At 42.9% G+C, this 12,584-nt stretch overlaps 1 protein-coding gene across 2 annotated transcripts in view; it reads left to right on the top strand.

Moving 5' to 3' along the window:
* RNF128 (ring finger protein 128) overlaps positions 1–12,584 on the top strand; it is a 61,074-nt gene that overhangs the window by 34,009 nt on the left and 14,481 nt on the right. For both annotated transcript variants that reach the window (XM_088664474.1, XM_035113282.3), the window contains exon 2: positions 11,655–11,902. In XM_088664474.1, coding sequence (XP_088520600.1) covers positions 11,655–11,902 — 248 coding nt within the window. The remainder of the gene's footprint in view (positions 1–11,654; positions 11,903–12,584) is intronic.

The raw sequence follows: 12,584 nt of genomic DNA, 5'->3' as shown, positions 1-12,584 counted from the left end.
GGGGAAAGACAGAAAGAAGGGGATGGGGTCATGCATGCAGGCCACAGGTAGTCCACTCATATTCCCGACATTGCATCTCCTTTGTCTAATGAAGTATAATTGGTTTTAAAGCAGTTTTTAAAGTTATATTCAAATTCAAATTCAAAACTTTATTGCGGTCCAAAGACCCACAAAACCATTTCAAAACTAGATACAGTTAAAACAACCAGACAGACAGATGGAAGAAACCAAGGCAGTCATTTTGTTTTATCTAGGGCATAATCTTTGTTTCTTATAAGCTCCAAAAGAAACTTTGCCACGGCCAGTGTAATATTATTTGACCTGTCTTCCAAAAGATATATAATATGGTAGGCTTTGGATTTTCCTGGCAAATTTGCCAGTAAGCGATTGATCAGTTGATTCCTTGCTTGCTCATATTGCCCACAATGCATAGGATATGCTTCAAGTTGTATTTGAAATTGTTGTAACCCGTCCTGGGATCTTAAGGTGAAGGGCGGTAATAAATTAAGATGATGATGAGGATAATACTGGTGGCACAGTTGAAATGGGTATAACCAAAATTACTTTGAGCTACAAAATTGAGGTGAATATTCCCCCCCCATCATGCCTAATTGCTCTCTGTTCTTGTCTTCTATTCAAAGAAAGCCTGTCTACCTTTAAGAGTTGAGTATTTCTGGAAACTTATAGCTTGGTTTTTAGCAATTAATTAAATAAATGGTTTTGAGGACTTAAAGGTAAAGGGACCCCTGACCATTAGGTCCAGTCGTGACTGACTCTGGGGTTGCAGTGCTCATCTCGCATTATTGGCCGAGGGAGCCGGCATACAGCTTCCAGGTCATGTGGCCAGCATGACAAAGCCGCTTCTGGCGAACCAGAGCAGTGCACGGAAACGCTGTTTACGGTTCCCGCTTGGAGCGGTACCTATTTATCTACTTGCACTTTGATGTGCTTTCGAACTGCTATGGTAGGTTGGCAGGAGCTCACCCCGTCACAGGGATTCGAACCTCCGACTTTCTGATCAGTAAGCCCCAGGCTCTGTGGTTTAACCCACAGCACCACCTACGTTGAAGACTTACTTAATGGTAAATGAACCATTTTTATACTTTGGTTTTGGCCAGATACCTCTGTTGAACAACTTCACACTACTGCTGGGGGTTTGCATGTCTGAATGCTCCTTGGTTAAAAAAAACACCCCAAAAATCTTCAATCAGAAAGCTAACATTTTGGAGCAGGCTCATTTGCATGACATCGGGCTTTATATGTGCAATAGTGTGTGAGCCTCATCTGCCATCCTAAGTAGCAAAGCCTAAACACAAGTTTACCTCTGCAGTATTCAGCAGAGACTGGCTACTCTACATTTTTCAAATATGTACAATAGTCGTAATAAAAAAAGATGACGTTTGATTCTCCTCTAACTTCTTGAGGGAATTTACCAGAGAGGTTAGGTTAGATTATTCTGTGGTATGTGATATGGGGTGGATGACTGGTTTTGAGTGGAGGGTGATAAATGTTTGCTGAGGCTACGGAAAAACTGTTCAGTGGCTTAATTTCTAGGAATATTTAGGCTTAATGATCAGCTGTTTAATCTAGTTTCAACAATGTCTAAGAAGAGGGACTGAGTGCTGTAGGAATAGGGACCTGTGAAGTCAGAGCTGCTGGTAGTTGTTCAATAAATATGTGAGAGTGATGGGAGCCAACTATATCATTGTGCATATGGAACAACCTTTCAGTTTTTACTTCAAGGTGGTTAAAGCAGAGGTTTTCAACCTTTTTGAGTCCACGACCCCCTTGACCAGCTACATTCTTTTTGCAGCACCCCTGTGGGGCTTAGGAGCCCAGTTATGTCATCCCTTGCCTGCAGAGCTGGCAGCCTCTAAACCTTATTCGAACATCCTCCCTTGTGGAAGGTTCCCTCAGCCTCCTCTCCTCTCCTCTCCCCTCACCTTGGGAGTCCTCCGGACAGCTGTTACTGCTGCCCCAATCTCTGAGCTTCCCACCCAGCCCAAAGAGAGGTGCCTCTTCACACTGCCCCACAAGGGCCTGGGACTTGTCTGTCCATTCTCAACAGCAAGGACTGGCTGGCTGGGCTCCCTCACCTGCTTGCTTCCTTGCTTGCTTACTCTGAGGCCGCCTTAGCTCCTGGCAACAAGCACCCCTTGACCAGCCTGGGGAGCTTGTAGTCAGGGCTGCTGCAACATCCACATAAACCTTTGGGAGGCAGAGACGCGAGAGGGCACCAGAGGAGGGTGTTGCCCATAGCACCCCTGACCATTATTCAAGCTACCCAGGGTGCCATGACACACTGGTTGAAAACCATGGGGTTAAAGGAATAATTTGTGGTTCAGCTGGATAGTTTTAAGACACTTTCATAGCAATGCAGACTCATTGAATCCAAAGTGCATTGTGCAAGGTATCACTTTTAGTCCCAAGCTCTTCTTAGGTATTCTGAATGCAATACAGTCTTACCTTGGTTGCTGAATGCCTTGGAACTCACACATTTTGGCTCCCAAACGATCAAAAACCTGCAGCCAATCAGAAGCCGCTCTTTGTTTTCCAAACTTTTTGGAAGTTGAACGGACTTCTGGAATGGATTCCATTCGACCTCCAAGGTACGACTGTATTTACACTGGATAATAACACCCCTTTAGCTGGAAGTACAATGCAGTGCTATGAAAATTTGTATTTACTTGGAAGCTTAGGAGGTTACAGGTGTGAAACACATATTTTGTAGTGGTAACATGGCCCCTTCTAAAAATTAAGTGAATACACCTACCGGGTAGGTAAGGCATCATATATATTTTATTTTACTTAAAAAAATTCTATACCACCATTCATCTGAGGATCACAGGACATTTTACAAATGTGTCTTTGCAAGATGCCTCTCAACATTATTTAAGAACTATGCTGGTGTACCTGCTTACTTGCCACAACACAGTACGGAGCTTGTGTCGTTAAGGTTTCAGGAGGGCAAAGGTTCAAAAGGAGGAAAGTCTCAAGGAAGACTCTTGAACTTCTTGGTGTTGGTTCTTGAATCTATGGGCTGAAAGATTAGAAGATGAGTCTAGGAGCTTGTCTTGAAGTTTTACTGAGTTTCTTGGCTGAGCAAGTGTTGATTGGCAATCTTATATGCCCTGTAGAGCATGGGTATGCAAGCTAAGGCCCACGGGCCGGATCAGGCCCAATTGCCTTCTGGATACTGCCCGCGGACGGTTTGGGAATCGCTGTGTGGATCTCCAGCGCGCACATTCTTTCCCTCTCCCTCACATAGTGGTGGTGGTGGAGGCGCCTCCTCCCTCCCTCCTCCTGGCTTCTCCCCACCCTGCCTAGAGGAGGAAGGGAGCTGGGCTTTGTTGGTACCAGCAGCAGCAGAGCTTGAGCCACCGCCATTTTAAGCAGCCCCTCTCCATAGCCCTTTTGTGCTCCGCTCATTGTCCCTCCGCAACCGCCAGCCCCTGACGCTTGCAAGACACAGGTAAGCAGCCACCGGGGCTCGTGGTGGTCTTGCATCACCCCCCCAAATATCGTCTGCCCCCCAAAGGTCTGCGGGACAGTGGACCGGCCCCCTTCTAAAAAAGTTTGCTGACCCCTGCCCTAGAGCGCTGAAGTGCCTGGCTGGGAAAGGGTGCTTATCCTGACCCTTTCTGTGTACCACTCCCCTGCTGGCAATTTCAAATTGCTGCATAGCATTTGGAAAAATCCTGGCATATCCACCTCTCAGATGTCAGCCAAACATTATTAGACTTTTCCCAAAGCTACCTTAAATTATTGGGATTTGATTAAGTTCAGTAAACAAAACTAACCTCAAACTATTTTACATTTATACTGGGTAAATAAATATAGAGGTTTTTTCCCCAATAGCCACCCCCCCAAAAAAAATTGCTATAAAAAACTTGCTATAAAGATAAAAATCAAGCCAAGCAGACTTTATTGCTTATAACCAAAGCCCACCATTCTTGATGCAGTTTATGGTAAATGTTAAGTTTAAACAAATGCAAAGTTTTACTGGGATAGTAAATATTTTAAAACACAGCAACTCAACTTTCAGTAGCATACATCTTTCATTGTTAAAATTAGGGGGGAATGCTGAATTTTAATATATTAATCTTAGCTTTTCCCAGGAAATTTATTTTGTCTAGTAAATTATACCTTGCTTGCAGACTTCCATGTAGAAAAAAGGTTAAAACTTGCATATTTGACTGGTATTTACTCTGTTACTAATTTTTATGAAACAGTGCATTTTTATAAATCATATTTTTCCTTAGAAAAATACAGCATGGTGGTGGTCAAAGCAGGAAAAAGTAATACAGTAACACCTTGTTTGAAAATATTGGCAGCTTCCTGACTGCTTGTTTGCCACTTGAGTGTTAAAGGCCTTAGAACATAAAACTGTCCTACCTAGAGCAATGTTTCCAAAAGTGTGCAGTAATGCTTATTTCTCCTTTTAAAAAGAGAGTCCATGTCTAGAAATGCACCTACCGGTATGAGTTCAGATTGCCAGCTTGAGGGTACTGGAGCCTTCTAATGATATATTGGCATGAGTTTACTGAGGCATGTGCACACACACAATATGTTGACTATTGGGCCTCAGTTGGACTCTGGGTCATTTGTAAATGCATTGGTTTGTAATTTGATCTGATCCTGGAAAGTAATGGGAAACCTGAGTCAGCCAAGTAGTTTCTGTGCGCTTGTGGGATTGAATGAACTACAGTACGGTACTTTGCTGGTGTATTGTTAGATCATCCATTGCTGAAAATTGCCAGTAGCTGCACTCTGTTCCATAGCACATGACAGTGTATCTTTGATTAATATAATATCTTTATAGAACAATTCATCTAGATTTCTCCATGAGGAAGGAAGTGAGAAAGCCAAGCCTTTATAATTTTAAATTCTGTTTCTCAGGGTGGCATACTTTAGAATTACAACAATGCATTCTAAACAGTGCAGTCGTAATTATAATAAGAGCAAAATAACTGCAACTGCTCAATAGGAACCATAAATTCCATTCCAGTTGTACTTTTTATTTTGTACCGTGTTGATTTTGTGCACTCTGTTGATTTTGCAGAAAGCTAGGTACAGATTCATCATCAGCAACCCAAAATGCTAACATCAAATGGACTTTACTCTTTAGGAAGGAAGGATAGATATAAACTTAATTACTAAGTAAAACGGCTAAGATATAAAAACTAAAATAAAAAACTCATTTCCCAGTGCCTGAAAGATACCAGCACAGGTGCCAGGCAAACCTCCCACAGAAGGATGCCCTAAAGGCAGGGGTTTGAGGCTGTTCTGCCTTTTATGAGATGGACAGTTGCCAGGGGAGGCTCACTTTTGCTACTGAGTCATGATTTATCGTATACCCCAATTAGCTAGGATTTGGCCTGGTGCACATCTGCTGGAGAGATAACATGCTCTGCAGGACGGCCTGTTATGGCTAGCGCTGTGGGATGGTAGTGATAATATAGCAGACTTTCCTGATTCCTCCTCCACACTCATTATTACAGGCGCAAGACTACGTGGCCCTGCTTTCCTGCCTCTGCCTTTTGTTCTAAATCTGGGATGGATACAAAAGCGGATGCTGTTGTACATAATTACAGGTGTTGTCTCACATATGCTTGGAGAGATTGCTTTGTTTTTATCCAGGTAGGCTGTATGCCTGCCAGTCTGGCCACATTTTCTCGTTGAGAGTTGGAGAATGAGATTCAGGGTTATATATTTCTTGTTGGTAGAAGTGTTCAAGCATCATTGGTGGCAATACTTGTGCATTCTTATAGTCCAATATTTAATTGATATTCCTAGGATTGTTTTTGTTTTGTGGTTGAACAGGTGTTTGGGAATATCCAGCAGTCTCAAAGTTCTGTATCAAACATACCATTTAATATTTCATTTGAATGTTCTTTTGCATGAGTGATTGCAGATCGATTGATTGATTGATTTAATATCCTGCCTTTCTCCTGAACCGGGACTCGCTTACAAATAGAAATAGAAAACACAGATAAAATAGAAAAGCCCAAACCTAAAATGATTAAAACAATATAAAAACAGAGCCATTAAAAATACATAGAATCGTGGAATTAGAGTCGGAAGGGACTTGGGAGGATCATTTAGTCCAACCCTCTGAAATACAGGAATCCTTTGCCCCATAGTAAAGGCCAAATCTGCAACCCTCAGATTGCTCTATTGACTGAGCTATCCCAACAATAAAAACACCACAGCACCTTTCTTTAGGAATAGTCAGTTCCTAAAGACTTGTTGGAATAACAAGGTCTTCACCTGCTGGCAGAAAGAGAACCTGAGGGAGGAAGTCTAGCTTCTCTAGGGAGGGAGTTCCAGAGTCTGGGAGCAGCCACTGAGCATGCCTGTGAGGTGGGTGAGATTGAGAAAAGGGCCTTTCCCAAAGATGTCAGAGCCCAGGCAAGTTCGTTTGGGAGATAATGTCCTTTCACATAGCCTTAACTTGGTTGCAGTGCCTCAGCAGCCCCTCCCAGCCACTCTTTGCTGCCATAATTGCAGTTCTCATTAGAGCTTGGAGGCAGGTTGAGGCTTGGACTTTGTGCATGAAAGAACTGGCACACCAGTTTGAAACAAGGAAATGATGATAGGTGGACAATGCAGGGCAGCTCAGCTCAGCTGGTGGTAGTAATCAACAGAGGGAAGAGAGCTTCCTGGTAGGCTGTTGCCTGCTGTCCCTCTCAATCTGAGATAATAGTGTTTATTTCATTTAACAAAATGTATATCCTGCTTTCTTATAGCCATAAGAAAAACTCTTTAAGTTTACATATAAATTATCAGTGAAAAAAAGTTACATTTTAAAACAGCTAAAAGATTTTTAAAGTCAACCAGTAGCTAAAAAGAGAGAAAATACATGTAGCTGCTTCTACATGTCTGCATAGATTTGCCTGAACAAAAATGTTTTAAGCAGGCACCTTTGCTGTATTCTGAATTATACTTAATAATACTCCTGAAATAATGCTTTTAAAGGGCCTGACATTTTTAGGAGGGAAGAAAGAAAAAAGCACAGAAAGTTTGTCCCAAACATTGAATTTGTCTGCTCTTTTATTATACTACTACAGTGGAACCTCGGTTTATGAACACCTCGGTTTACGAATTTTCGGTTTACGAACGCCGCGGACCCGTCTGGAACAGATTAATCCACTTTCCATTACTTTCAATGGGAAAGTTCGCTTCAGTTTATGAACGCTTCAGTTTATGAACAGACTTCCGGAACCAATTGTGTTCATAAACTGAGGTACCACTGTATGTTCTTGCTGGGAGAAGGGATGTGCAGCCCCTCATGATAGCTGTTTGTTCTTTGGCTGATAGTGGTAGAGTAAGCTTCTGTTGAAATGCAAGAAAGCAACGTGGCTGTCCAATGAGGCCTTACAAATTGCGGGGGAGAGAAGGCAAGCAAAATGCAAGGGAGATAGTGAAAAATACAGGAAATTGAATGCGGATTTCCAAAAAATAGCAAGGAGAGACAAGAGGGCCTTCTTAAATGAGCAATGCAAAGAAATAGAGGGAAAAATACAGAATGGGAAAAACCAGAGATCTGTTCAAGAAAATTGGAGATATGAAAGGAACGTTTCGTACGAAGATTACCATTTCTGTATTTTAGAATTTCTGTTTTTTTGGAAGCCGCCCAGAGTGGCTGGGGTATAAATAATAAATTATTATTATTATTATTATTATTATTATTATTATTATTACCATAATAAAGGACAAAAGTGGAAAGAACCTAACAGAAGCAGAAGACATCAAGAAGAGTTGGCAAGAATACACAGAGGAATTATACCAGAAAGATATGGAGGTCTCGTACACCCCAGGTAGTGTGGTTACTGACCCTGAGCCAGACATCCTGGAGAGTGAAGTCAAATGGGCCTTAGAAAACACTGCTAATAATAAGACCAGTGGAAGTGATGGTATTCCAGCTGAACTATTTAAAATTTTAAAAGATGATGCTATTAAGGTGCTACACTCAATATGCCAGCAAGTTTGGAAAACTCAGCAATGGCCAGACGATTGGAGAAGATCAGTCTACATCCCAATCCCAAAGAAGGGCAGTGCCAAAGAATGCTCCAACTACCGCACAATTGTGCACATTTCACACGCTAGCAAGGTTATGCTTAAATTCTACAAGGCAGGCTTAGGCAGTATGTGGACTGAGAACTCCCAGAAGTACAAGCTGGATTTCGAAGGGGCAGAGGAACCAGAGACCAAATTGCAAACATGCGCTGGATTATGGAGAAAGCTAGAGAGTTCCAGAAAAACATCTACTTCTGCTTCATTGACTACGCAAAAGCATTTGACTGTGTTGACCACAGCAAACTATGGCAAGTTCTTAAAGAAATGGGAGTGCCTGGTCACCTCATCTGTCTCCAGAGAAATCTCTATGTGGGACAAGAAGCTACAGTTAGAACTGGATATAGAACAACTAACTGGTTCAATATTGGGAAAGGACAAGGTTATATATTGTCTCCCTGTTAATTTAATTTATATGCATAATTCATCATGCGAAAGGCTGGACGGGACGAATCCCAAGCCGGAATTAAGATTGCCGGAAGAAATATCAACAACCTCAAATATGCTGATGACTCAACCTTGATGGCAGAAAGTGAGGAGGAACCTTTTAATGAGGGTGAAAGAGGAGAGCGCAAAATATGGTCTGAAGCTCAACATAAAAAAAAAAACTAAGATCATGGCCACTGGTCCCATCACCTCCTGGCAAATAGAAGGGGAAGAAATGGAGGCAGTGCGTGATTCTCCTTTCTTGGGTTCCATGATCACTGCAGATGGTGACAGCAGTCACGAAATTAAAAGACGTCTGCTTCATGAGAGAAAAGGAGTGACAAACCTAGACAGCATCTTAAAAAGCAGAGACATCACCTTGCCGACAAAGGTCCATATAGTTATAGCTATGGTTTTCCCAGTAGTGATGTATGGAAGTGAGAGCTGGACCATGAAGAAGGCTGATCGCCGAAGAATGGATGCTTTTGAATTATGGTGCTGGAGGAGACTCTTGAGAGTCCTATGGACTGCAAGAAGATCAAACCTATCCATTCTGAAGGAAATCAGCCCCAAGTGCTCACTGGAAGGACAGATCGTGAAGCTGAGGCTCCAATACTTGAGAAGATAAGACTCCCTGGAAAAGACCTTGATGTTGGGAAAGATGGAGGCACAAGGAGAAGGGGACGACAGAGGACGAGATGGTTGGACAGTGTTCTTGAAGCTACCAACATGAGTCTGACCAAACTGCTGGAGGCAGTGGAATACAGAAGTGCCTGCTGTGCTCTGGTCCATAGGGTCACGAAGAATCGGACACGACTAAACGACCGAACAACAACAAAAAGCTTCTGTTGAGCTCTGTATCTCAGTGCAAGCAACATTTGGGAGCCAAGTATTCTTGCGGGCAAAGATGGGGGAAGCCAGTGCCAGCCAGCTGCTTCTGCTTCTGGGTGAGACCAGGCAGGTCTCCCCCTTGCAATGACATTTATTACTGGGAGGCAAGAGTGGATCTACGAGTGGTTCCTTAGTCTGGTTCCCCACAGCTTTGCAGTCCCAGGAAATTACCCCACAGCTTTGCAGTCCCCAGCTGACCAGTGCTTAAATCAAATTTATTGCGTTTCTGTTCAAAACATAAACCAAAACTCATAGTTTAGCCCTCATGCTGTATAATTTAATCAGTGATTAATGCATAGCGTTTAAATGGGGGGTATACAAGGAAATGTTTTATCAAATTGTCATGTTGGGCTAACCTACTTTCCTACATTCTCATGGAAGCAGTTACCTTAGCTGGCTGCTTTTGTGGGGCTTTTCTTTACACTTGCAGATGAAATGAGCTGCTTAGGTCTAGTCTCTTAATAATCCAATAAAACAATATTGGCCAAAGATTATATTAACACAGCTGCTCTTTTAAAGAACTTCTTTGAACTGAAATGGTGGTGTAATTATCACAAATTGGTAATACATGTTCAGTGTCTATTAACAAATATGCAGCAATATGAAAAGAGACATATTGAAAGCTTTTTGACGGCCTTGGCTCTGACTGTCTTAAGAGGAACTGTAATGTTTTGTGGTTCTATTCTGACACTGCTGGGTTTACTTGCTGTCATATTATGCAGTAAATTATCCTCCCATAAAGTGTTTGTCCTTGTTAGATGTTGCTATTGTATATTTCTGGCACCGGCAACGTTTTCCGGCCATGGGCCGGAGCACCCCCATGGACTATCGTCCATGGGCCAGACATGGGCTGAACATGTGCAGAAGCTATTTCCGGCGCCGCACTGCCCATGTCTGGGGTGCCGGAAACGGCTTCTGCACATGTCCGCAGCGCTGGAAATTGCTTCTGTGCCTGCACAGACACTATTTCCAGCGTCTGCACAGGCGCCATTTCTGACTCCACTCGGTGAGTCCCTGAGCTGCGCTGCGCCGGTTTAGCGCAGCACACGGGGGGCTTGCTGAGCAGGCGGCTTGGTGACCAGGTGGCTCGTGGGCCCACGGGCCAGAGGTTACCGATGTATGGTATATTTTCTCTGTATGTATCAGAGAAGAGCCCCTTTCTGTATTCTGTGGAGCTTAAGCTTAGTTCTAAGCAGCCAGAGATACGTTGCAATTCAGTCACTATTTCAGACATTCTGTGCTTCTGTTGATCCACAGTGGGATTTTAAAGTCATCTTGCTCTTGGATTACATCCTCAGATCTATGGTTTGACTTTCATAACAATAGCTGACCTTTCCAACTGTAATAATGTTCTTAAGTTAAACAGTACTCAACACTGTGTAGGAAGCAATCCCATGCCAACATGGCAGAGTGAGTAAATAAATAAATGGCATCAACATGTACCTTGATTGTGCATAGACTAAATGGTGATATATTAGAAAGAGCACACTTTTTATCAGTTGAGTAGACAAGACTGTCTTCTGTTTAGAGAGATCCATGGCTGCAGCTCTCCAAGGTCTCCAGCAGAGATTGTTGGTTAGCCATTGTTTTGAACTGCTGCTTTGCTATGTTCTTTTCCAATGTGAGCAACCTTGCACAAAAATAGATGTTGAGTCTTGCAGTGTACTTTACAGAGGGAAGGTTTTTCTACCCTGGACTAAACTACCAGACATCCTAGCCCTCCAACCAATAGCCACAGTGCGAAAATATGCCAGGAGTCAGTAACATGCCACCCTTGGCTTTTGACAACCAACCCCCCGCCCCCGCCCCAAAAAACCGTGTGCGCCCTCCAACAAATCCAGGAGCAGATCCCATAAAAATGCCCTAAGTTGTTTTTTTGGCGGGGGAGAAGGGTATAGTTGTTCCCATAGTTCAGGGAGGTCCAACAGGTCAATAGCAATCTACTGGTTGATCGCGGGTGGGTAGGTGGTTGATTGCCGTCGATTGTGGGATCCTGCCAACCCCCCCCCCCAAAAGCTCAACAACTTTGGCTCCCTAAAAAAGCTCAAAAGCTCAACAACTTTGGTCAATTCAATGGGTATACCACTGCCAGTTTTTTTTATATAGTGGGAAGTTGTTCATTCAAGGCAACTGTCCTGACTTACCTATATTGCCTAAAATTAAAGGAGAACAAGGTGTATAATACTAAATGGGCTTTTATAGGTTAATACTCAACTTTGGTATGGAAATCTAACTCTCCGACCTCTGTCTTTTTCTCACAGGTACAGGAAACACTGTGGCCATTATGATTAGTCATTCAAAAGGCATTGAAATCCTCCGTAGGCTGGAAAAAGGCTACCAAGTGACCATGGTTATTGAAGTGGGGAAAAAACACGGATCATGGATGAATAACTACTCCATCTTCTTTGTTTCTGTGTCTTTCTTCATCGTCACAGCAGCCACTGTTGGGTATTTTATATTTTATTCTGCGAGGAGGCTTAGACTTGCAAGGGCTCAGAACAGGAGACAGGTGAGTTTCTCATATGCATTCTTCACTGGAGAGTCTGGATGTGCCAATTTACATAGCAAAATCAACACTGGCCTTTCTTAAGCAGAGATAACATATGCTAGGTGTTCCAGCATGCTATAGTTGATCTTGCTTTAGCAGCTGAGGCCCTACTGGCAATGTTCTGGACTGGTATTGGGGAGGATAAGGCTATTGATGGATGCCTCAACAATAGTCCCTCGCAAGATGGCAGCAGGATGCCTCTGAATTCAACTTGTTGGGAATCTCTGATGCACACATGTCATTGGCCTTTGGTTCAATACTGAGCACAGCATGCTAGACTAGATGGGTCTTTCGTTTGACCCAACAGGGCATTTCCTGGGCTTTATTGCCCAAGTATTTTTGCTCTAACTTGCCCCTGCTTCTTAGTAGACACTGGTTCTCTCACAGCATCATGTTGATGGAGAAATGTACATCCCTACCCCTGAAGACATGTGAAGACATTTGCTAAAGCTTACTTTTCTCAGGTGTGTAAAGAACGCTGGATTCAGGGGCTCAGTTGCTGCTGTTTATCACAACTCGCTTCTGCCAGCATGCTACATACAATCTGTGTTAAGATTAATCATGGTTCCATGAGTCTTAAATGGTGGATTCACCTCTTTATATGCAACTTTAGAAAGAGGCTTGAATCTCATTAACTAAACAA

The sequence above is a fragment of the Zootoca vivipara genome, chromosome Z2 (assembly GCF_965207765.1).
Source record: "Zootoca vivipara chromosome Z2, rZooViv2.hap1.1, whole genome shotgun sequence".
NCBI lineage: Eukaryota > Metazoa > Chordata > Lepidosauria > Squamata > Lacertidae > Zootoca > Zootoca vivipara.
This window is presented reverse-complemented; position numbering and strand designations above follow the sequence as displayed.